The sequence below is a fragment of the Gobio gobio genome, assembly GCF_949357685.1.
Source record: "Gobio gobio genome assembly, chromosome: 18".
Taxonomy (NCBI): domain Eukaryota; kingdom Metazoa; phylum Chordata; class Actinopteri; order Cypriniformes; family Gobionidae; genus Gobio; species Gobio gobio.
In genome coordinates this window covers 40898502-40924311 of record NC_137111.1, presented here as the reverse complement: position 1 = coordinate 40924311, position 25810 = coordinate 40898502, and the positions used below count along the sequence as shown (strand labels likewise).

Genomic DNA, 25810 nt, shown 5'->3' with positions numbered 1-25810 from the left:
AAATCTGTACGAGTTTGTTCTGTTGAACACATGATATTTTAAAGAAATTTGGTAAACAGACACTTGACAGTAGCCATTGATTTCCTAAGTATTTTTTTCCTACTATGGGAAGTCAATGTGGCCTGTCAACTGTTCGATTCCCAACATTCTTTAAAATATCTTCTATTGTGTTAAACAGAAAAAAGAAACTCGTCATAATTTACTCACCCTCATGTTGTTCCAAATCTGTACAATATTCACTTTTGGGTGCACTATGCCTTTAAGAGCTTAATCTGAACCTCATTCACTTCTTTTTCCATGAAAGAAAAAGTCACAGGTTTGGAATGCCAAGAAAACGACTGAATTTGCATTACTGGATGAACTATTCCTTTAAAATAAAAAACACAAACCACCAAAACCAATGCCGTGAGATGCCGGAGTAAATCCATTTTAGTGGTACAACTAAACTCATCTATGAGGCTGATATCAGATTTACAGTTTGTTTTGCTGAGCATGAAGCAGTATTCATTATTTTGATGTAGGTGGTAGGATGGTCGTTGTGTTTCTAAAATAAAAAAAATGCAGCATTACAGTCCATTTGATACGCCTGAGTTAAGTCCAGAATTTAATCTCAGCAGGAGAAACACAAGAAGTGATTTATGAAGACCTGACTAGTACACACCTGAGATGGACACACACAGGAGGATTACAGACTAACATGAAGTTCCTGCATCAGAATTACAGCCTTCAGACACCTCACGGGAGTCTAGTTCTGGTCTAATCTGTTTCCCAAAACCAAGCTCAAACCGTGTCAAGCAAAACACCTAGTGGAGTTTAAGACACTAGTCATAGGTCCTGTAAGTCACATTATTGCTTGTGAAGAGTGCATAATCACAAGTCAAGACATCAGAGATAAAACAAACCTAGTTAAAGGAGAGTTAGTTTCAAGCAATTTCAGAGTCAGTTACTTGTAACGACTTCCTGAAAGTGTAAGTCATATTTCATGAGGATATCGGCGAGTTGGATCAAACCAATCATCTCGAAAAGACAATCGGCATTATTCACGAAACACAAGATGAACGTATTCATATGAAATTGATCGAGAAAGTGAAAAATTAAACAAATCAAATTTACACAAATTCATGTTTCATGAGTGGAATTTGTGTTTCTATTATGACACCGAGTTCGTCAAATAAATCAATATGAATCTTTTACAGACAAAGTAACTTAAAAAAAACAAATGAACATGATATTAAAAATTGTTTATTATGATATTTCTTCAACCGCAAATAAAATCAAGTTAATCACCTTGCATTTACAACACTATCCTTAAAACTCTGCCAACATGCACAGACACTAAAAACAACTCAAAAGCAAATCGTTTAAATTAAACATTAAAAAATGTGCCAGAAAACCTGATCACTGATTAAAATCTTAAGGCCAGTATTTCTTCTCGGGAGAGACATATCTTGATATATTTCATAACAGCCTCTCCAAATGCTCTCATGGTTTTGACAAGCAGTGGTGCAAATTAAACGAACAGCATTTTGAAAAGAAACCGAACAATGAAAGTGTCATCGTGGCCAGCGAGTGATTCCTATATTATATAGGATACAAATTTCCTGACAGAAGCAACATGAAACAAACATTGTATGTTTTCTTTGTATCTATGAGCGGAGCACAACTAAAAATGTTGCAAGCACCACCGTTGTGGCCCTGCCTGCTCTCACACACACACACAAACACACTCACGCAAACGGACAATGGTGTTACTGGCTCCATGATTGGGCGTCTTTGACAGTCCCATGATGCTGGTCACAGTTTGGCAGCCATGAAGTTGATGTGAGTTTTGGAGAGAGGGAACAGCGGCAGACTCCTTTTGAATTCAGTCATATCCTGAACTAATGATGGCTGAAAACACACAACACAAAGCAAAACAATGAGTGAACTACATTTTTACATTTCCGAAGAACGTGTAAGTGGTACACTTGGCCACACAACTTCCCACCACAATTCAATAAAAAAAAAATCTTCTGCTCACAAGGCTGCATTTATTTGATCAAACACAGTAAAAACTGTTATATAAGGAAATATTACAATATAAAACAACTAGTCTATTTTAATGCAATTTAAAATGACGACAAAGCTGAATTTTCAGCATCTTTACTCCAGTCTTCAGTGTCACATGATCCTTCAGAAATTCTAATATGCTGATTTTCTGCTCAAGAAACATTTCTTATTACTATCAATGTTGAAAACAGTTGTGCTGCGCAATATTTTTGTGGAAACTGATATATTCATCAAAGAATATATCTCATTTTAAATAGAAACCTTTTGTAAGATTATAAAAATGGCTTTACTGCCACTTTTGACCAATTTAATGCATTCTTGTGGAATAAAAATAGTAGTTTATTTTTAAACAAAATATTTAAAAAAAAATTAAATTTTACTGAACACAAACATTTGACCGGTACCACCGGGACCACCAATACTGTAAATATACATCTATGCAGTACCTGAGGAAGTGAGGGGGCAGGAGCCAGGTTGACATCATTTTGAGCAGGAAACTCACCAACCAGTGGACCTGCAGGAAACACATGGTAGAAATAAATGAATCTGCCCAGCTACATCAGTCAGTCCAATAAAAAATAAAAAAGCCTCAGTACTCACAGGAGTCCATCTCTCTAGACAGCACATGCACAGACACCTTGTGTCTTCTGGGGGCATCGATGGCCAGCAAGTCCTGGAGAGAGTCGACATGACGATTAAACCACATGATAAGATGAGGAATTGGCCTTTTGGAGAGCTCACGAATAAATTAACATTTGCATAGTGAGCTCTTTATTGAAAGTCATTGAATTATTTTGTGAAATTATGTCCAAGTAAAACAAACATTTTGTAGATTCCTGCCTTAGATGTGCTTTTTATGAATGTAAAAAAAAAAAATTCTACACACAAAAAAAGATTCATACATGAAAACATCCCTTCGGCTTGAGAGCATGCAAATGACAGCAATGGCATCTCTTGGACCCTTATTTGCATACTGAATTGTGATTGGTCTAATTATGTTACATTGTGACCAGATTCTTAACCTACAAAAAAAACAAGATGTGTGCTGAATGTCTTGGCAATTTCAGTGACTCTTGATGCAAATTCTCTTACAGAGAGCTTCAACATGATTAATTTTGCTACCTGGCAAGCACTGGAATTTTATTCAGGAAATGCAAATCTAATCATGATTATGATTCAAGAAATGGCATTCGTTTCAGAGAGTGATAATGTGTTCAGATCATCACTAACCCTGTAAAACTGCATAATGTGTTCCTTAGTCAGTGTCTTCAGGCAAGCCACTTCAATATTATCTAAATCAGGCAGGAAAATCAAAGAAAAATATATTTAATCTTGACAGATACTTCACAACGAGTATGTGTTCATTTCAACAGCTGAATAACGGCTCACCCCTGTCGAAGTTGTACTGTTGGGAGATGATCTCTCCCCAGTACTTGGCACACTCGGCCGCCAACTTCTTGGGTTTGTCGAGACGGCGAATGGTCAGTGCCTGGATGTGTTTCTGAAACGCTTCCTCTCCCATCTCCTCCACACTCTTCTCCATGGTCTTGAGGAAGGCCTCCACACGAGACTCCAGGTAGTGAGGAGCTTTCTCAGACTGGATGATGAAACGCAGACCCTGCACCCCATTGGCCCTGCGAGGGCCGCTGAACACAATGTAACCTGAACACAGAAATAAATAATTATGTTCTTAAAATCAGTGCGACAATCAATAGGACAGCAGGAACAGGCAGGGTTTGTGTCCCTAAACTGAACAGAAAGCATTTGGAGATTTATTAACAGAGGTGCTCATCCTATAACCACATCAATAGATGGTTTCCACACACAACTGAGGACAGGGTTTGTGTTACCCAGCTGTTCTTTGGTACGTAGCGTGTTGAAGCATGGCTCAGAGATGATTTGACAGAAGAGCTCCAGCAGCATGTTCTCATGGGTGTTCTGCATGTCCGTCTGATAGTAAATCTCGATTCCACAGTTATTATGAACCTCGTTCCTCTGCTGGTAAACATACCAGCCACCTGACAACCACAGAGAACTGGACTTAAACACAAGAACCATGACAAACACACACACAAAACAAACACACAAATATCATAAATCTGAATATGTAGTGTGTAATTTGAGGTCTAACTCCAGGACCCTTCACTATTAATTACTTGTCTATATATGTATATTGATATAAACGGTTTAAAAGTTTGGGTTCAGTAGAAATTCTCTTTTAAAGAAAAGAAATACTTATAATTTAACAAATATGCATCAAACTGATTAAAACATCACTTATTTGAAATAGAAATCATAACTTGTCTTTCTATTAAAAGAAAAAAAATAAGGTTTTCAAAAAAAAATTAGGCAGCACAAATATTTTCAATAGGGGTGTAAGTAACGGTACACGTATTTTACCGAACCGTTTCGGTACAGGGCTTTCGGTTTGGTGCACGCGTGTACGGAACGGTTTCCGAATACAGTCTTTAACAGTAGGCTTGTTTTAAGCGTGGAACACACTTCAATCTGAGTTCCCACACGAACATATTAAGTATTCAGTCCATTTTATCACGACATTCAAACGATAAATTGCTGTTTTGACGCTCTTTAATGTGGCGTGACTGATCACTGATCAGTTCAAGCGATCATCTGTGAACGCGATCGATCATCTCTTGCTAAAGAATAAACATGAATGAACATCTGAAGGTATGTTGAGGATACATTACAACTTACTGTCACGTATCATATGTGGTGTAATCGCTCAGTGTTTCAACGGCAGAAAGACCTCAATATAATTGCTTGTAAACTAAACAAATGTCATGCATCACCACATTTACCTCAGGCAGTCATTCAGTGTCCACAGAATTTTATTCACTCAAGAAATCAACTCTGTCACGAATATATAGGCTAATATAGTGCATATATTTAATTATATTCTACTTAACCTGTTATGGATGTCTTGATTATTTCATGTATGTTTAAATAAACCTGTCATGAAAAATGTCAGTCACTGTGTATAAATGATTCTATTTCAACAACGAATTGGAGAAAAACTATTTTAAAAACTATAATTAGATTTAGAAGTTATTGCAAAAACTGCCTAATGTGAAGTTTGCATGTTTGCGTACTATGTTATTTGAGTGTCAATTATTATACCTAAAAATAAATAGCAACTGAATTTAGGCCAATAGTTTGGACTCTGTTGTTAACCTTTAATATTAAATGTGCAAGTAAGGGCTGCCTATATAGTTTACAGCAATATCTTCAATAAACTGTTATAATTTAATTCATTTAAGGACAGACACTTTTTTTTCAATAAACCACTGTTTAATAAAAATAAATAAAAAGCAATTTTGTAAAACTGCTGTACCGAACCCATACCGAACAGTGCCTTCAAAACCGAGGTACGTACCGAACCGTCAGTTTTGTGTTCCGTTACACCCCTAGTTTTCAACATTGATAATAGTAAGAAATGTTTCTTGGGCAGCAAATCTGCATATTAGAATGATTTTGTGAATGATCATGTGAGACTGGAGTAATGATGCTGAAAATTCCCATTTAAAAAAAAAATTGCATTTAAAAAATATACTAAAACAGTTATTTTTTACACTAATATTATTTCACAGTATTACAATTTTACTGTATTTTTTTATTAAATAAAAAGTAGCCTTGGCGAGCATAAGAGACTTTTCAAAAAAATCTTAGAGACCAAACTTTTAAACCGTAGTGATTATTGTACATGTGGAAAAAAAGTGTGTGTGTGTGTGTCCAGCTGAGATGTTGCATTTCAGTTTGTGGTGCTTGGCACTTACCGTCAGGTACCTGCACTTCCCTGTAGCGAATTAGCTGACTCGGTAGCAGGGGTTTAGTGTGAGCATGCTCAATGAGAGTGTCCTCCAGCATTTGCATCATGCCCAGAGCAGACTGGAAATAACAGACAGACCACACTGCTTATATCACTAACATGATCATGACAGTAACATCTAACATTACACCATGTCTGGTTAATATGTGAGCTACTTCAATGAATCTTCAGTCAGCTCATATATCCATTTTATATCAATAACAAGATGTGTTATGGCTCAAACTCCAAGGTTTTGTAGTCCCAGTTTTGCAGTAAATATGATTATTGATGATATGCAAAATTATTCATATACAAAAATATATGAAAAACAACAGTGCTTTTACAATGCTGTTCTTTAAAACTCTTCTTTTCATAAAAAAAAAATCCAGAAAGATTTTCTAAAATTAAGCAGCTGAACTGTTTTCAACATTGATAAAAGTTTGGGGCAGCAAATCTTCATATTAGAATGATTTCTGAAGGATCATGTGATTGAAGACTGGAGTGAGGATGCTGAAAATTCAGTTTTGAATCACAGGAATAAATTACATTTTAAATTGTACCAATATTACTTTGGATTTTTGATCCACTTACAAAGCAGAAGAGACTTATTCTAAAAGAGACACTTAATCTTATTGACATCAAACTTTTGAAAGAGTTGTTCAATACAACATTGACTGGGATACAAACATGTTCCAAATCACGGGTGGCAAATGGTTTTGTTTCATTTATCATTACAGGAATAGTTTCAACCTGTCCGGACACAATCCTCTCTTTCCACGCCTGCCCTTTCTCTACCTGTCATCTAAGAGAAAATCTTTTTAAACAAACCTGTTTGGTAATGTTGCCATGCAGCAGGGCTTCAATGTGTAACCGTGACAACAGCTGCGGTATGAACGCCTTCAGACGAGGTAATGTCACATCTGAGAAACACATTCACAGCATGAAAACACACAGGAGAATACAATACTCATATTGGCGGAGCAATGAAAGAGCGTCGCACCATCCAGAGAGTCTCTGAGTTCGTCTTTGGTCCAGGCCACCTCGGTCATGAGCAGCCGTAGGTAATACATGGCGTGCTGGTGGGGCTGCTCAGCGCGGAAGTTATTCAGAGACCTCATGTACTGAAAGATTAAAAGAAAAGTCTCACATAAGTTTTATTTGGATCAGAGAGTTACACACAAAGCACATTTTCTCTTGGTGTTTGGATCTGGATTTATATGATTACCAGGCCCAGGTGGAATCCACAGATATTTCTGCAGCATTTCTTTCAGGGAAATTATTGGTAAAAACATGGTGAAATGGTGTTAAGAGTAGGGCTGCCCCATAATAGATGACTAAATGTGTCAACGAGAAGAGGCTTAGTCAACCAAAATTTGAATAGTCAGTCGCAGGGAGAAAAAAAAAAAAAAAAAACTCCACAAGAATTGCCGACATCACGCAGTGAACTATGTGGTAATTATGTTGGTCGGGAAATCCAAACGTTCATTCATCAGCCTCAAACATGAACGCATGATATGCTTAACTTAACGTGCATTTCTCTCTATAGGCGCATCCACTATACTGTGGAGATGAGTCAGTGCCGTCAACTTAATCTTTGCAGCCGACACAGACTCAGAAAATACTAGTTTATAAAAAATAAAAAATATCATGTTCAGACAGTGAGTCTCCTTTCTGTTTTTTCCAACTTCCATTCATAATCATTACTTTTGCCAGTGCACTGCAGCAAGCTTTATACATATAATACATATAATATTTTACATATAACATATAAGAAAAATAATACATATAATATTCTTTCTCAGCCCTGAAACTCAAACCATTTTATCTTTCAGCATATATTTAAGTAATTCAATTAACAAACGTGACACTAGTCGACTTATGGTTTAAATTAAAGACTTTAGTAAGGGGCAGCCGTAGTTAAGAGGAGCTGAAAGCACAAATTACAAGTGTAAACACTGCAGAAACCTGCATAGATTCCTCTGGGCGTAAACGTGTTCTCTGTTCTTATTCTTAATAGTATTACAAGGAGTGTGTGTTGGTGCAGGTCTCACCGCTTCCTTAATGATATCAAAGCGCTTCTCATCGATCTCAAACGTGGTAATTTTCTCCATGATCTTCTTCAGCAGGATGTGTTGTTTGTCATTATAACCCTTCACTGACAGCTGACGCACAAAGACACAGCCATGAATATTCATGAGAATGAGTGATAACAAAAACAGCTCAAGAACTGACTTATCATCTTTACAATTGTGAAATGACATTAAAATAGAAGACACTAAGAGACATACACACAGCTCAGCAGATGCATGAGCTACTGCAGAACAGACTAAAAACAACAGTTTCAATTTAAGGGTTAAATGTTCAGACAACCACTGCAGTGCATTCAGACTGTGACGAATATGTGCGCAAACAATGAGTAAGTGAATCACACAGAAAGGAAGGTTAGGAACGGCCCAGCTTTGCCACATCATCCAAACCTCAGTCGACCCTGTTTATACCCGTTATTAACATCCAACTCGGTTGATCCTATCCAGTGATGGGGAAGCTACAGGTCACGTAGTTGAAACCGTCAAGTTACCCATTAAGGCAAGACACTACAGGCAAAACCATTGTTTTATGCACTAGTCAATTTTGGGCATTTTTTCAGACTAGTGGAAAGAAAAAGAATAAAAATCCAAAATACACATTTAAGTGTGTATTTTGTTACATTTGTTCTATTTGCATCTGTGAGTTTCAAATACAATATAAAACATGTACTATTTTTTTTTCCTCATGTACTGAGCTAGAAATCCCCAATTCAGTAGCACTTACATGCACCAAATTGTAGGGCTGTAATCAACCAAAGAAAATCTTGGTCGACTGAAGTCCTGACATTTTCGACTAAAAATCGACTAAAAATGACGTTAGGAAAAAAAACGTTAAATTAATTAGCTGCGCACTGTGCGCAGTACTTGGTAGCCTTGTTGTCTGCATAAATGAATTATAAATAAACATAAAAAACTAGTAGGCTATTTGCAGTATATTAAATAGTTTTTGAGCTGATTATTTTGCACTGAAATGAGTCTGACACGCGAGTCTGTCGGCTCTGACAGCGTTGCATCACGTGCACCTGCGCAATATCATAGCCTATGATTTCCCAAAATATAGTACTATTGTCAACTAGATATCATCACAAGAACTTTTGAGGTTCTTCTGCTTTTTCCCCTGTTGTGGCAATTGGAAAACAGTGTTGCATTACTGCGCGCAGCCCCTTCTGGATTGCCTGTGAATGACTGTTTGGTGCATGCAGTCATACGACAAATACAGTGATGCCGTACCAAGACGAATACACGTACAGTTACACCCCTAGCATACACCTTTACAAACACCTAAACCCAGCACAAAGTACAATAACCCTTAACAGTAACCAAGCAGACTGATAAGAGACCGATATTTTCTGCAGAAAGCAGAAGAATAGACAAGCGACTGGCACACTCAAAAGCCACAAGCGTTGCCCTTCACCCAATACACCGCCCCTCTCGCCAAAGGGGAAGAGGCTTATCACCATACTTACAAGGATGGCATTCATTCCCGAGGCTATGCCATAGACCAACCCTGCCAGGCGGGCTGCATATGAATACTCTCTCAAATCATCCTTCAACAACCTGAGAAACAGGTAAGTCATGTTGCAGTGCAGTGGGTCTGCATATAGGTAGCGACTACCAGAATGGAAGAAAGAAAAAAAAAGGGGTTTTGACGCTCAAATGGACAAATGGAGTGATATTTGTATGGAAGGGTCATGACAAAACAAAAAGAAACTGATTGAGAGGAACCACAGAAAGAGTATGAATATGCAGCCTCAGCGCCGGCGCTAATCTAAAGCTAGTCTACTGCTAATACATGCGCAGAAAAAAAACACCACAAAGAGAAGAGTTTTGTTGTGTAAAGGCCACAAACAAAGCTACATTTGGGGTCACTATTACAAAGACGGAAACCACTAGTAGTCATTTGTTTGTGCGTGAAGTTGGACCGTCTTCCTCACAGGAAGCGCATGTGGCGAAAGGGATATTAGCATACTTACATACATCCCATAGACGGTATTTTGAAGGTCATAGCTCAGGCCGGCTAGCTCGGCTGCATATGCATACTCGTTCAGGGAGTCCTTGAGCAGCTCAAGATACAAATATGCCATGTTACAATGCAACGGGTCCACGTATGCAAAAGGGCTGTGGAAAGAACGTAAGTGATACATCTAACTTCAATAAGGAGGGTCACAATTGATATTTCAGTGTAGTTAAAGCAGAATTTAACAGGAATACAAATTAATTGGAATTTCAATATCTTTTAAAAGGAGTATAAAAAGTCTAAAGCAAAACAGGCTGACACTGCACCACTGCAGGGAAGAAAAAAAGTGTTAAAAATATCAGTAAAACCTGCAGTGCAATGAACATTTTCACATAACATTCAAGTAGTACTGGGTGAATCTCATGACACTGGTCAAAAACATATCATATGTTGAAATCAAATATTTTGCATTAAAAAACAAAAACAATTAAACCGATTTTTGAAAGGTTTCTTCCTCTGACACAAATGACAATTTAGCATCCACCCACTAATTGTTGTTACAGTTATGCAAATGTAAAATTGTGCAGTTTTTAATTTATGTTAAACCTACCTGAAAAACTCAAAGTTTAAACAAGCCTTGGGTAGGAAAAACTTGTCATCCTGTTTGAACCAAACTTTGCTCATTGCAGTGTCCTAAAAACAATTAAAAAAAATTAGGAAAAAAGAAGATCCAGGTGGTTCGATAATTGCAAGTTTGAAAGACTTTCAGTTATTCTATTACATTTGCTCCAAGTGTAAACTGTACAATATGCGTTTCAGCAAAATATACCTTTATCAAGGTGGGGGCAGACGGGGAATCCTTCTCTAGAGGGTAAATCTCAAAGTTTGTTGGGATGAATTCATTCTTCATGGGCAGTTTGAACTTTCCATTGAGGTCTGCGTTTTGCCATTTCTGAAACAAAAAAAAGGAAACAATGACTTTTAATTCTTCAAGTTACTGTAATTACAGTAAACCATTTCAAATGAGTCTGCTTATTGGGTGGTCATAGTAGAATAGAGGTTAAGAGACTTAGCACAAGGCCAGTCTCCTTTGATCAAGTATACAATACTAATAGTACATGGATCACTTATTCAAAAATGTTAGGGTGTTTTCACACCTTTAGATCGTTTGTTTTGTTCTGAAGCAGGGACTTAATGTTACAATGTTGCATTTTCTTCTTGGTTTGGTTCGCTTTCACAAGGCAACATTTCAAAGCTTACCAAAATGTGTTTATGCAAGTCACATGCGAGTAATGCTGTCCTCTTATTGGTCAGTTTCCTCAGCATCATCCATCAAGATGATTGACAATTTCACCCCATAATCTTATTGTGGCTTTATTTAACTGTCGAGACACACGCACACACTATACGAATGTAGCCATCATTTCCGCTGTTAAATTATATACTACATTCGTATTAATAGCAAATTCAAACACGCTCTCTCTGGATCTCCCAGCGCTGTCTAGAAGTTAACTGTGTCAAAACTAGGGCTGCGCAATATATCTAAATATCGCAAATGTACATATCGCAATATGCATATCACAAGGGCACGCAATATCTGAATGATTTTAATAGGCTACTTCAACATTGTGAAAAGTGTACGTTTTAGGTCGACCCACATGTTCCTTGTGACATGCTTGACGTTAAAGAGTTATTAAACATAATAACTTGCGAAAAACAACTCCTTGCAGTCTCGCCTTGTCTGCTGTCTGAAACACTCCAAAAACGCACAAGCCGTTCTTTTTGTCAAATACACACAGTTATGTCAAAATGGCTGTCTTGATGAGTATTCATGTAAACACAGTCGGTTATGCTTTAAGTAAAAGCTGTCAGTTGGGGAAAGAAATAGATTTTACACACTTAAAGCAATATCATATAGCATATCGAATATCGCATTATTTAACAAGGATATCACATATCGCATTTTTCTTCAATATCGCACAGCCCAAGTCAAAACACACAAACACTGTCATGGCTTCATCTGGACCGCATTCTTGCACAGAGAAGTGCAATTACAGAACATTTTAAGATGAAGAGGGACTCTTTTGCTATTCAACTGTGATAACTAAAAGTGCTCACTAACAGAATCAGACATTATTGCTATTATAGCACATTTCCCGATATATGAATTATAATACCACTTGGTTCAATGGTCCGTTGGGTCGAATTGCTTTCGCATCTCAAGCGAACTGTCCCAGAGTTAATTTGCAATCAGGCTCCAAGACCTCTTTCAGGCGGTCTTGGAGCCATTGTTTTGGTGCGGATCCGAGCACAATTGCCATGTTCACATATGCCTAAACTAACCGACCCAAGGGAGAAAACGCACTAGGTTCCGAAACAAACATTCAGGTGTAAAACACCCTTTGTTACCCATCCAGACCATTTACCACTAGTTAAAATGATCTGCATGAAATGTTCTGAATGAAACCGAACATAAGGTGCGTGTATGTACTTTTAACAGGAAAGAATACTATGGAACACATAGGTAACCTTTAAATCAGAATATTTACTGAAATCAAATGTGTCTCACCTTAATAACCTCATCAGTAATGGCTTCCTGTTTATACTGCGTACCATACCACTCCTCAGTCCGGTCTGTCTGTCCTTCAAATGATTTGGAGACAACAGCGACCCTAAAAGGAAAATAAAAAAGGCAGAAGAATTGTAAGATCACTGCACCAGACATGGCATGACACCATCCATTTCTCACAAGTCCCTTGGGGAAAATGGGCAGTGCAATTTTGCTTTTATCAGATCTCTGGCTCTGTAAATAGATTGGGAATTATGGTCATTACATCAATCAAAGGTTCGAGTTTCCCGGAGCTCCTCAATCTGCTGTGCAGGGCTCTAGATCAATGCTCCATTTCTGGACAATTTAGACTGTCCTGATCGATAGAGAACTTTTGGAACAATGACATGCTATTCTGGACTCTACTGCATCAATCAATTGCATAAGAGAGCTCAGAATAGGTTCGGTCTAAAAACCTGAACACTCTTTTCCAGAATTAGTCCAAAATTCACAAGGTTACCAGCAGGATTCCACAGTCTCAGACCATTCACTCCCCGCCTGATGCTTAGTGCACACAAAAACAGCAAGTGCTTTCTCAATCTGGCATAATTTAATTTGATTGGTGCTACACCTTTTCCAGCACTCAGGGTGCACAGATTTGATCTGCCCTGCAGGAAATAAAAAGTACTGGGTTGCTACAATGCGCACTTCCGAGGAAGAACTAGCTTCTGGATTTGGAAAAGTTCGGCATTCATGAATTAATTTGATGAAATTATTTGATTTCTGTCTGAAGTTAATTTCAAAGTTAAAAGGTCATTTCAATTTCCAATAAACCGACAGCTAAAATGACACGATAACTGTTGTTGGTCACATTAAATATGGTTCAGATGGTCTCTCCCTGTCTAAGTTGACAGTTCTTGGCCAGAAAAGGCTAGATCAGATTTTACGCCAAGAGCCAAAAGTATGGGTGTTTGAGACTCTTATAGTCTTCTAGTGTTGCAGTAGTTTCAGAAAAGTCAGCGGTGTAGTCAAAATCACACAAGAAAGGTATGACAAACAGCAAAATCACCAGCTTTGAACTCAAAGTCTTCGTCTTGATCAGAATACCAAGACAAGATGAAATACATGAACCCTACAAGTTCTTCCATCCCAAAAACAACAGGAGAGTAGCAATGGTAGGGTTGAGATCTAGTTCAAACAGATACAATGCTCTTTTAAAGCTGAAAAGGAAATTGAATTTGAAAGCCTTCGTCACATTGGTGAGAATCTGAAGTGGGAATCTTACAAACACAGCAAGAAGATCCAGCTTCAAACAACACTTCAAAAACAGATAAAGACTAAGCAATCTGAGCCGAATTTGGCCCAGAGCAGCAACGCATTAAAGAAGCTGATGTTTGCTTTGCACAGGTTCAAATATGAAGCTCCTTTAGTGGGTCTTTGAAGAGAGCGGCCAATGGCTAGGCACCCGTGTTTAACTAATCTCATCCTGAGGGGACAATAAACATCTCCATCTACAGGTGCAACACCCATGACATTGTTTCAGTGTAATATTTGGGATTAGTGATTTGAACGAACCCCAAAGCAATAGTTATACATCCTTAACAGTCACCAATATAAAATAAATTCAGTGCTTTCTTTTACAGGTTATACACATAAGTGTGTTTACATGTTAGAAAACAGACATAAGCCCTTTTATGTGTGCTCACCTGACATTCTCCGGTCTCAGTTTATCAAGCACCATCTCGATGAGGTCTGGCCTGAACTCCTCCAGCAAGTATTCTGCAGCTAAGATTTCCTCCAGCGGATAGTACTAACACACAGAAAGGTGATAACCATTTACTACTTTTTTTTTATAGATTTACTTTGTATTGTAGGATGCAGTATTAAAAAAATGCAATGCACACAACCTTAAATTTCAAATGTGAGGAATGATCAAGCAGCAATATCAACAGTTATTAACATCCTTCTTGACTGATTATTCAATCAGACTAGCAAAAGTTTAAATCAAACCATTTTTTTCCTTAAGGCAAATGTTCCTACTGGGTTAGGATTAGTTTCCACGGACCATTTTTGAAATAGACAGAATACTGTATAGTATTCAACACACTAGTACTCCATACCAAACAAAAACACTTGAAACACTGGCTATGCTTTCCTGACAAAATACAGAGCAGCACCCTGATGACACGATCACCTGTAACCATGGTGACAACCTTTTAAAGTCTTTCATGAGAGAGACACCTACATGCAGTAGTCCAGCCACTTTAGATGTGTATCCACGAGGACGTTCCTTATCCTTGAATCTGAAAGCCACAGTGTTCAAATCCTGCAAAAAACAAAATGTAGAGACAAATCAGTGATGTCTTAAACACCAAGTTTCATGGTTCCATTGTCATCAGCAATAGCAGTGTATGGAAATTCACCTGGTGTTTGTCATAGAGGTTTGGAATGACATGAATTGATAATGAATTTTAATTATTGGGTGAACTAGCCATTAATAGGATCTAGGATATCGGTTTTATTTTTTCCCAAATTCCATGATTTCCCATTTTATTTGTCTGGATTCTATTAATGGTTTAATTATACTCAAATAACCAGAAAGAATGTCTAATCAATTGAATTCATAAGACTCTAATAATAATTAATCATTTTAACAATAATGGGTCCCTATGATTTTCCCTCCCCAGAAATTCTGCATTGTTTATTTTTTTCTGTATTCTGTATTTTATGTCTAAAAATAAATAAATACAAAAAAAAAAGAAGTGGTAATCAAATGAATGCATAAAACAATCAATTGTATATTTAAAAAAAAAATTAAACAGATGAATAATTGGGATATTCCTAAGAGAATAATGTTTTAATAAACTGTATTCTTATTGTTATTACTTTGAGAAGTACATTCCATTGTACAATAGTAATTTATTTGTCATAATTTCTTCGAATTTTATGACAATTGTTTTATTAAATTTAATGATAAAATGTACAGACATGCTTTGAATTTGGTCAAATTTGAATGAATAAATCAAGTGACATTCCACATTACGTGCTAAATTAGATTTTCATGACTGAATTCCTCGATTCTGTCAGCATTTTCCACATCACAGAAATCATACCGGCCCTACTTTAACAAGAACGTTCATACCTTGCACTCCTGAAAGACCCACTCTTGAGGGCCCTCTGTCCGTAGCTTCTGGATGTACTGGAACATGTGGAAGATGATATCCTCGACATGCACTAGAGACAGAAAATACATCTTAAATCAAAAACATACTGACCAGCACAAATAGACAAAAACACTCCAGGTCCTTACACAGCCCCTCTTCTGTCAAGTCCACATTAATTATGAAGAACATGAATCCTCTGGCTCCTTCCTTCTGGCCTCCAACTAGCGTGTTCACCCATCCTGAGGAGATACAAGAGTGCATTCATAAATCCATGGACAACTCGCAGTTAAAAACTAAAATATATGGATTCAAGGCAGTGTTTTACAAGTCAAATGCAATGTTTGATTCTTAAAGGGGGTGGGGGGTGTGTGTGTGTGTGTGTGTGTGGGGGGGGGGGGGGGGGGCGGCATAGTGAGCTTTTTACACTGTTAAAGACTTGGATTCCCATGCTAAACATGGACAAAGTAAAAAAAAAACGATGTTTGATGGAGTATTTCTGTACCAAAAATACTCCTTCCAGTTTCTCAAAAAACCCAGCGTTAATGGGACAGTGGATGGAGTTTGTTTTTCCAGAGCAGCAACGGAGTTGTGCAAGAGTTTTTGTTTGTTCCCTGAATTTCGGCGACGATGGTTTATAAACAAGCCCCAGTTCAACTCCGGATTTGTAGCTCGTCTAATGCTGAAAGATGGAGCAGTTCCAGCGATTAAGGTTCACGTCATGACTCGTGTGTTGGAAGCAGGCGGTGAGTAAAACTGCTTCAAATGTCTGTTGTTAGCTATCGACTCGTTCATTCAAATGCGCTACTACTACATTGTTTTTCTATGTAAACACGCACTAGTTTGACGTGCAAAACAGTTCCACTTGCGACTGTTAACATTAAAATCGCATACAATAGTCCATAAACCAAATTGTGTCCTCAAACCACGAGTCAACACACAAAAATGTAAAATTCACGCATGACAAGCCGCTAAGCAGTTACAGTACATATCATTGAGACGTCCTGCTGTAGTCGTCGTTGCTGCTTCTCCTGTTCAATTTCAGCCTCTAGATCAGATTCTGGATCATACATGTATGGCTAAATCTGATTGATCTCCATGGTTTATTTAGTGTAACGGGTTTTCCACATTTAAGGATGTCACAGCTTTCAGACGCTCTCAACGCAATAGCTGCGCGCGCTCATGATTCTTTAGCTCCACCCACACGAAACACCTCCAGCCGCTCTGTTTTTTTTCGGAAAGACTCTGTACAGCCCATCTTTCTTTTATAAATTTAATAAAACTAAAGACTTTTCGGATATATGAAGGATGCAATACTACTCTATAGGCACTCAAGATTGACATGGGATTGACCCCTTTAACCTCATTTCAAATTTATTTTTGTCATTTGGTTATCATTTGGGCACTTAAAGCAAAAAATGTTTTTCCCGACAAACTCTCTCACCTTTAGCTTTGAGCTCAGACAGAAGACTCCCTGGACCCTCATGTCCGATCAGATGGCCCAGATAATGACCGGGATTTGATTTGTAGTACTTCTGCAGGTCTGGGATGGGGAAGGTCACGTATAAGTTTCTAATGTCCTTGATAGGCACGACTTTATAAAATTGCTGTGGGGGAAGAGAGAAGAAATGGAGACGAGTCAGATACTAAGAAAACAGTAGCTGAAATGTTTTCCTGAAAGGACCATGTGACACTGAAGACTGGGTAATGATGCTAAAAATTCAGCTTTGCACCACAGGAATAATTTAAAACTAGTGCTGTCAAAATTCAAACATTAACGCACACGGTTAATTTAAGTTTAAAGCGTTAAAAATATTTAACGCAACATCCGTTATTCCTTATTCATGCAAATGCTTTTAAACCATTCAAGTGCGACAAGACAAGAATGCGCTGTCTGTGAATGTCCTGGTGCGTCTCAATCAGCTCCCTAGGTCGTGAATCAGAATATTGTGTAGATGAATATGGCCGACTCCCTGATTAGTGCCCTGACTACTGAGCTAGGGAGCTGATTGAGACGCAGCATAGAATTTCACAGAATTATGCCAAAAATGCCCATTTTGTCGAGTATTCTCATAAGAGCAGTCTTAAATTAGTTAAATAACATCTTAAATTAACTTAGAGTTGAGAGAAAATGAGATGTGTATGACAGCGTGTCGGATCCGCGTCATGTTCGGCAGTGCCAGGTCTTAAAGTAACAGTAGCCACTAATGCTGTGTGTCATTAATGTTAATCAAAGATGATAACAGAAAATTGCAGATTTAATAAGGAGTTTATCTATATTTAATTTATTATTCCTGCAGTGCAGACTGTTTGAAAACTATTACATTTCTGTATATTGATTTTATATGAAGACCACATGTAAATATAACATTACAATGGTTTATGTGAAGAGGTTTCTACATTAATTTGGAGTGAAACTGAAATTACAATATAAAAACAAATCGATTGACAGCACTAATTAAAAAAAATATTTTTAATTGTAATATTTCACAATATTACTGATTTACTGTATTTCCAATAAAATAAATGCAAGTGTAAGAAACAACTTTTAGAAAACATTAAATATTACACAGTACTATTCAAAAGTGTGGGGTTGATAATATTACAGTATAGCATTAGACGGCTCCCTCAATGAGCAGGTTTAGGGTGTAGGGTGCACAATTAGGGCTTAGACCTCACCCTCAGATGTTCCTCCTGGAAAGGGTGTGTTGGGAATTCTGGGAGAGGGACATTCTTGTTCTCTACCTCTCCGAAAAGCTTCACCACCATAGATGTCAAATCATCCAGCGTCTCTGTCAAAATGTGCCAGACACAATGTTAAACTCAGCATGAAAGCACTTCATGTCCACACATTTCAGAATAAGTACTGGTCTGTGCAAAAACAAAATATGAATCATTCAACAGAATGACAAAGAACAAGGCAGATCTCTTGAAAGATTCAGCGTCAGACTGAGACCGAACTGTCAGCTAAAATTACGAAAACTCTGTTTAATAAAAAAATAAAATCTGAATCCTCAGAGTATGTGAACAGCTGGCAGATTGAAATGAGGAAAATGTTCTTCATCCACTAGTGAGTTCAAAATGTAAGAAAATGATTTAAGGCATTTAATGTGGCTGGTGACTGACCTCTGCCCAACACACACAATCCCATCAGATTGGAGGAGTAGAAGGTGGAGTGAAACTTGAGCAGCTCCTCACGGACATCAATGCCTTGTTGAGATGGCCTCGTCTCAAGGGTTAACTTATTGCCTAAACAAAAGAGACAATCACACAAAAAAAAACACCAATTAGGGGAAAATAACCTACATGGACAAGAATGTCATTAAAATAGTCAATAGCCATTTGACAGTTTGTCCCAAGGGATGAAGGCAACTTTAAATTCACACAGCTGCAGACCTACCAGAATCAAATTGTGATGAAGAAGAAAATGAACCTGTGTTAGCTTTGGAGTGTGGCCATATGAATTCAAGCCAAGATTTGAGGATGACCCTTCTGATGGCTCATGGACATCATTATGACAATTTTGTATTTCTGAGCTACTGCTGTACCATTAGATCAGTGGTAGGTGCTATTTAATTCAGGAGCGAACATTCTTAAACTGGACCAAAAATTGCATTAAATCAATAATTGTATTTTGACTTCAATAAGTTTGATATTATGGTGTCTTAATACAGAAAAGATGATTTAATTACCAATAAACATTTGTTTGCAAGCATTAATTTCATCAAATTAATGTACACCTGTCTTTCTCTGAATGGTGCTGGATAACAAAGGACAGAACAAAAAGCTTTTTTTTTAAGAACAAGCAAGCCTTATATAACTCAAGGCCGCCACCATCTGGCTATTCTGGGCACAGATAAATCTTCTCAGAGTAGATTATGCTAAATCAATCTAGACATTATCCTCTAGCTTTCTACTGTCCTTCACTGAGAATGAAGTATAGACAGCTTTTACAGTACCCTATGGGGAGGGGGCATGATTCAAATGATCTTAGGCCTGAAAGGATAATATCTACAAGGAAGATGCCAGCAAATCAGATGTGCAGTATTTCCATACCAGTGCCAAACTTGCTAAAAGGGTGTTTGGGGTTCCCAGTGGCTTTCTCCAACTGAAACAGCCTCCATGCGTCATTCATGAGGTTCTTCTCATGTTCTGAATCCACTGCGTTCACCTCTCTGTCCTTACAGCTCTCATCAAACAGAGGACAGAGGAAGAACTGGGAAAACCTGGGATGAGAAAGTCAAACGCCATTTAATACACCACTTGATAAAGTTTGCTTATAGAGTCAATGTCAGCTTACAGCTGCAGAATACTCCATGTTCTTTTCCTGTAAAAATAATTTGAATAAATACAATCTGATCTTAAAAGCATGCAAATTGACACAAATGGCAACTGCCATGCAAATAAACATACTCAGTGACTCTGAGACTAGGGCCCAGTCCCAAATGGCACACTTTATGCACACTTGCAGTCTTGTGGACTTACAATACTGTACGGTGTCCCACTTGTCATTTTAGGTTTCAGAAGGGTGCTTGCGAGCTCCTTTGCGGCCGATATGCTGCATCGACGTGCACTTTCACCTTCTACAAGAAGGTCAAAGCAGCACTTTCACCTTCTACAAGAAGGTCAAAGCAGCATTGCGTCACAAAAGTGTGACTGGTTAATCTCAATCAAAAGTGTGCACGAGGGCTTGGAGTTTCATTTGGGACAGGGACTAGCACTGCTGCAAGTTACATGCTGATCTGCATGTATAGAAGGAAAACACCTTAATTATTGAACATAGATTTCAAAATAATAAAAATAAAGCATCACAGCCTTTTAGAGTTACCATAATCCCACTATATTCTGGTGAGTCTAACAGTGTTTCCCAACCTTTTTTCAGTCATGGCACCCTTTGAAAATGTTCTCCATTTTGTGGCACCCCCTCGCATACGTTACACTAGGGGTATAACGGTACATATTGCTTACGGTTCGGTTTGTATCACGGTTTTGGTACGGTTCAGTATTTGCTATGTTCAGGGAAAAAAGGACTACTGTCAAATAAAAATAAAGAAAATAATAAGAAAAAATTATTTAAATACAAGCAGCAGCACAAATAAATACTATTGAGCAAAGATACTAATAAAATAAACTATGCTTTTCATGTTTTTCAGATAGGTCTAACATTCGTTTTCAGGTACAGAAATTGTAAAATAACATTGCATATTTGACTATATAAAATAAAGATTAATCCTATTAAACTTACAAAAGCTATTCAATCAAGAGCAGTGAGTGATGTCCTTGTCTTTTGTTGTTTGGCAGTAAAGGCTACTGCCCCTTTAAGACCTAATGCTCGGATATGCATCGTCTTTCTCGACTGTATAAAGTTTACTTAAGGCATATACAGACTATGTCTGCTAGAATACTCATTAAGATGGACATGTTGACATACTTTTTGTGTGAGTTTGTCCGTTCAGGAGCACGACTTGAAAGAGAACTCAATATTTGCAGGTTGTGAGACGTGTGCGCGCTTTCGGATGAGTGCACAGAGAACCATCTCACAGAGCGCGCGACTTCTCGTTCGCGTCTTCTGGCACTATACCCGGGTGATGACGGTGAAAATGACTGGTCATATTCGAACATACTGCAGCACTAGCATGCATTGAACAAAGTTTACAAAGAGAGAGTTATTTGAAAAATTTAATGTATATATATTTGAAGGACTTTTACATGGCACCCCTGCTCTCGTCAGACGGCACCCCGGTTGGGAAACACTGGTCTAACATATTAAAGGATTAGTTCACTTTAAAATGAAAATTACCTAATTATTTACTCACCCTCAAGACATCCTAGGTGTATATGACATTCTTCTTTCTGATGAACACAGAGTTATATTAATAAATATCCTGATGGCCTTGATTAACCCCCTGGAGCCGTGTGGAGTCTGTTTATGATGATGGATAAACTTTGAGCTTCAAACTTGTGGGCTCCATTCACTGCCATTATAAAGCTTGGAAACATCAGGATATTTATTAATACAACTCTGATTGTGTTCATCAGAAAGAAGAAAGTAATATACACCTAGTATGACTTGAGGGTGAGTAAATCATGGGCTAATTTTCATTTTAAAGTGAACTAATCCTTTAAAATGGACAAGTGGAAAGTTTAAGGGCACCTACAAACTAAAGTTTAAGATGCATCAAAGCACTGTGAATCCACTGACTTCAAGGATTGTGCACTGCAAAAACATATGCAAACAGTTGGCAAAATTACATTCCATCATGCAAACAACGATTGCTACATCTGTTGACCAATGAGAACTTCAGAGAGGCGGGTCCAGGTGTGCTTTCAGTGCATGCTTGATTTAATTCAAATGGATTTGTCTCTTTCCACACCCCCAAAATTTATCATACACATTCCTACTTGTCAAACACTCCGCCGGTGCTTTCTAATGTTTCTGGTCTGATTGCATTTGAAATGTTTGTGAAATTCTTTTAATACAATTTTGAGTCATGACCCAGTTTTTGGAGATTAATCATGAATCATTTAAATGTTTCAATGAGCAGGTGGTGCTCTGGGTCACAGGAGCAGATGGGCTCCGGGGGAAACTCTCCTCTCTATATCCCAGCAACCCGATTCCTCCTGGACATGTAACTCCACACCGAGACACTGTGACACCTGAAGGTCTGAACCCTGTTCACCCTTTCACAAGTTCGCACATATCGCTCTTCAGCATCTAAAACCGACCCGCATTACAGATGACTCTTTAATAATTCACCAATTGCTCTTTTTTTGGATTCATTTACCTGTCCAATGCCCCTTGCAGATGCTCATGGGATACATCAAAGTAGTAATTTGTGTGCTCTCCACTGGTGAAGGCGTTGGAGCTGCCGGCGTGCTCGCTCAAAAACTGGCTGTACTCGTTCTCTTTGGGGTACTTCTCCGTGCCCAGAAACAGCATGTGCTCACAGAAGTGGGCCAGTCCTGATATGTTCCCGGGATCAGACAGAGAACCTGCAGGGCAGTTAGAAGAGAAAAGCAGGATATTAGGAAGTGCAAGAAAACACTGAATACTTGCACTCTGACACAAAACAAGACAATCTTGAGCGCTTGAGAAACTTGTAAATCGAGTTGACTTTTTCCACTGGATGATAACAGGTTCAGGCATATTCAAGAACGTCATGCTTACTTAAATTCATATATTTGCACAAAGATCAGCATGAAGGTAAGCTACAGTATTAGAAAGCATAGACTACATCATAATATACTGTCAGAAAGGTTTCAAAGTCTTAAGCCATCATTCAGACAGGCAAGCATGAATCCGATTCAAATCCATTTAGTGGTTTCAGAAAAGACTCAATGCATTGAATTGTGATTTTAGACTTTGGACTAACAAAAGGCTCTTTAAAAGTAAAATGAGTGAGTATTAAAGATAAACAATTAACATCTTTTTATCTAACCTCCATCTTTAGCTACACATTTCAACACCACTTCATGCAAAGGACCGCTCTTTACATAATCTTGTCTTGCGTTATAAAGTGATTTGATTGTTAAAAGCTGTGTTGACACACTGGGCAGTGCTCTAGCTCCTTTGTTTGAAGTTATTTATTTCCCCTTAAATATAGGGCTGAAAAGATTTAATTCAAAGGTTTCAATGACTTTTACAGAGTGGCCTGTTCAGAAACAAAATTATTCAAAACTCTCGTGGGCTCTCTGAGTGTCTCTCCGCAACTAAGACATAAAACCAGGACAAGGGCAGGTGCCAAGGTCTGGATTATTAAAAATTGCTTTTTGTGGAGGGGTAAAGCTACAGAGACGGATAGAGGCAACTCAATCAATTCTGTTAAAACGTAGTTATTGATAGCCAATAATGAAGATCTGAGGCCTAGATGTCCTTGCGGTTAATAATGGTCTGCGTTAAAATAGAAGGGAGCAGAAAGCAAGTGGAGTGATACTGTATGTCAAACAGAGATGTGCAAAATGGAGCAACGAATAATGTCCCATTTACCTATGTGGACATCCAGCGCGGCGGATGATTTGTCAGTGGTGGGGTCACTGATGAGAATGGCTTTCAGCCCATTTGTAAACTCAAGTCCTCGATACTCCCGTTTGTCTTCTGGAGAGCGAATGATATCGCTCACCACCCTCTTCACAGCCGGATCACTCATTCTGATGGACAGAGTCGAGACACGCCTGGATACGCAAAAGACATGTATTAATAGTTAAGTAGTCAGACATTATCAGAAAGTCAAAAGGCAAAAACACTCCATGTGACAAGCACATTTCAGCTCCACAATACTAACACAGCCCACAAAAAACAGGATCAGATTACCCTTAAATGTTACACTTTCATGTAAATGAGGTTTAATCCAATAATTTAGCTTAAATGAAAATGCAGCTAGTGCTTTACGACTAGTTTAGTTTACTGAGAAAATGCCTTAGTTTAACAGTTAGTATTTGAAGGCCTGGTTTCACAGATTTTAAATTAGAGATTAAGTTAGGATTAGGCCTTAGTTAAATTAGGACATTTAAGTAGCTTTTATAAAAATGCCCTAGAAAAAAAGCATTACTTGTGTGTGTCTTGAGACAAAACAATGGCACTGACATATTTTATATCAGTGCAAATTGCTTAAATTTAAAACAGCTAAAACGTGCATTTTAGCCTTGTCTATGAAACCAGACATTAGTTTACTAAGAGACTGCATTAACAATAGTTAGTACTTTAAGGCCTGGCTTCACAGACAGACCTTAGATTAAACCAGGATTAGGCTTTAGTTAAATAAGGACGTTTAAGTCGCGTTAATAAACGTGCATTAGAAGAAGAAGAAAACATTACTACTGTCGATCTCGAGACGAAACAATGGCACTGACATATTTTAATATACAAGTTGCTTTCGGTTAAATCAGCTCAAACATGCATTTTAGTCTGTGACTAGCTTAAGCCTTGTCTGTGAAACCGGGCCTAAGTGTCAGTTTAGTCCATTAGTTTATCTGAAAGTTCAGGCCACTAGATTAGTGGATCAAGTTTAAGAGCAAGTTTAGTCTTACAGTTTGTGACACTTTAGTGCTCTACTGAAGCCAACATTTAAGTTAATCCGTTCAGTTTAAGAGTAAATTGAGGGCTTTCAGTTGATCTTAAATTTTGTACAATTGTGTAGTTTAGTGATTTGGTTAAATGTAGGTTTAATTTTGGTGAAAGTTTAGGCTAGTTTAAACAGTCCAGTCGGCTTCCAGCGTTTTTGATATTTAAAAAAAATATTTTTATATTGACTAACTGCGGAGTCACATAAAACAACAATGACAAATTATTAAAACTCAAACATCTTCGAAATGAAAACAATAAAAAAATGTTTGTAAGATACTGTATCACGAGCAAAGGCTATCGCGCGCGATAGCAACACGCGAGCCCGACGCCAGAGAACCGGGCCGCGCGCTGAACGAACTAAAAAACAAAGCAGGAATTCGACACTTACCTAATACTTCGAATGAAAACCGTGGATAATATCATAAAATCGGAAGATAAGTCGCTGTAAGGGCCCACCGGCTAACACATTTCTGCATACTTCAGTGCTGGATATCAAAACTCTGCTTAAGACGTCAGGACGCCATGATTTCTGCAGACGTAACCAATCAATCTCAGAGAACGCAAATCAGCCTTTACGCACCTTTCGTTCATTTACATTTAATATGAGATAATACAACATACGTGAAATATATACGCACATAGAACAAGTATTCGTATAAAATGTATATGTTTAAAATACCCCTTTGTTTTCCTGAAGTAGTTGGAATTGCTTAGTCACGCCTTGCCTACGATTGACGTTACGAAACAGACCACACCCACATCCCGGTTTAGTGGAGAGCACGTTGAGTATTTAAAGAGACACATGATTTAAGCTCCAGCTGTCGCTTTCTCCCCCTACAGTTTTGAATGATAATAGAATGGTAATTTAAATAACATGGATGACATTAGTCAGTCCTTTTCACTTTATATTTAACTATACTATACTATTGTTCTAGTTATTTTAGTTTAAGTTTAGTTTAGTTCTTGCTGACTGCTGTCACCTCTTGACATTTGAGTGTCATTGTCACAATGACCACAATGTTTTGTTGTTGTTGTTGTTGTTGCTGCAAAAACCTGTTATTTATCTGCCCCTAAAACACATATTCAATTAAAGGAATAGTTCACCCAAAAATGAAAAA

At 37.9% G+C, this 25810-nt stretch overlaps 1 protein-coding gene across 4 annotated transcripts; it reads right to left on the bottom strand.

Moving 5' to 3' along the window:
* Window positions 1-1226: 1226 nt before the first annotated feature.
* ide (insulin-degrading enzyme) lies at window positions 1227-25464 on the bottom strand. 4 transcript variants are annotated; one of them, XM_079843560.1, is made up of 26 exons: window positions 25372-25464; window positions 25081-25221; window positions 23616-23800; window positions 22414-22621; window positions 19685-19854; window positions 18755-18877; window positions 18308-18420; window positions 17073-17235; window positions 15778-15870; window positions 15610-15701; window positions 14713-14793; window positions 14174-14277; window positions 12489-12591; window positions 10749-10871; window positions 10530-10612; window positions 9936-10080; window positions 7927-8037; window positions 6876-6996; window positions 6704-6795; window positions 5844-5955; window positions 3900-4067; window positions 3439-3711; window positions 3280-3341; window positions 2650-2722; window positions 2496-2563; window positions 1227-1890 (listed from the first exon to the last, which is right to left on the bottom strand). In XM_079843560.1, the coding sequence occupies exons 2-26, from the start codon at window positions 25113-25115 to the stop codon at window positions 1795-1797; spliced, it is 2997 nt and encodes a 998-aa protein (XP_079699686.1). In that variant the 5' UTR covers window positions 25116-25221; window positions 25372-25464; the 3' UTR covers window positions 1227-1794. The 4 variants fall into 4 exon arrangements, with proteins under 4 accessions (XP_079699686.1, XP_079699689.1, XP_079699688.1 ...); XM_079843563.1 differs by lacking the exons at window positions 9936-10080; window positions 25081-25221 and adding an exon at window positions 9429-9573 and having other exon boundaries at window positions 25372-25456; XM_079843562.1 differs by lacking the exon at window positions 25081-25221 and having other exon boundaries at window positions 25372-25455.
* Between the last annotated feature and the right edge of the window lie 346 nt (window positions 25465-25810).

What these genes read in the sequence shown, in the direction of transcription:
- ide (XM_079843560.1), bottom strand. Translation starts at nt 25,115, where the DNA reads ATGATATTATCCACGGTTTTCATTCGAAGTATTAG. An exon ending in CTGCAAGGGGCATTGGACAG is followed by an intron (nt 19,855 to 22,413) that starts GTAAATGAATCC and finishes TTCTCATCCCAG; the next exon opens with GTTTTCCCAGTTCTTCCTCT. An exon ending in AAGTGGCTGGACTACTGCAT is followed by an intron (nt 14,278 to 14,712) that starts GTAGGTGTCTCT and finishes TCTGTGTGTTAG; the next exon opens with TACTATCCGCTGGAGGAAAT.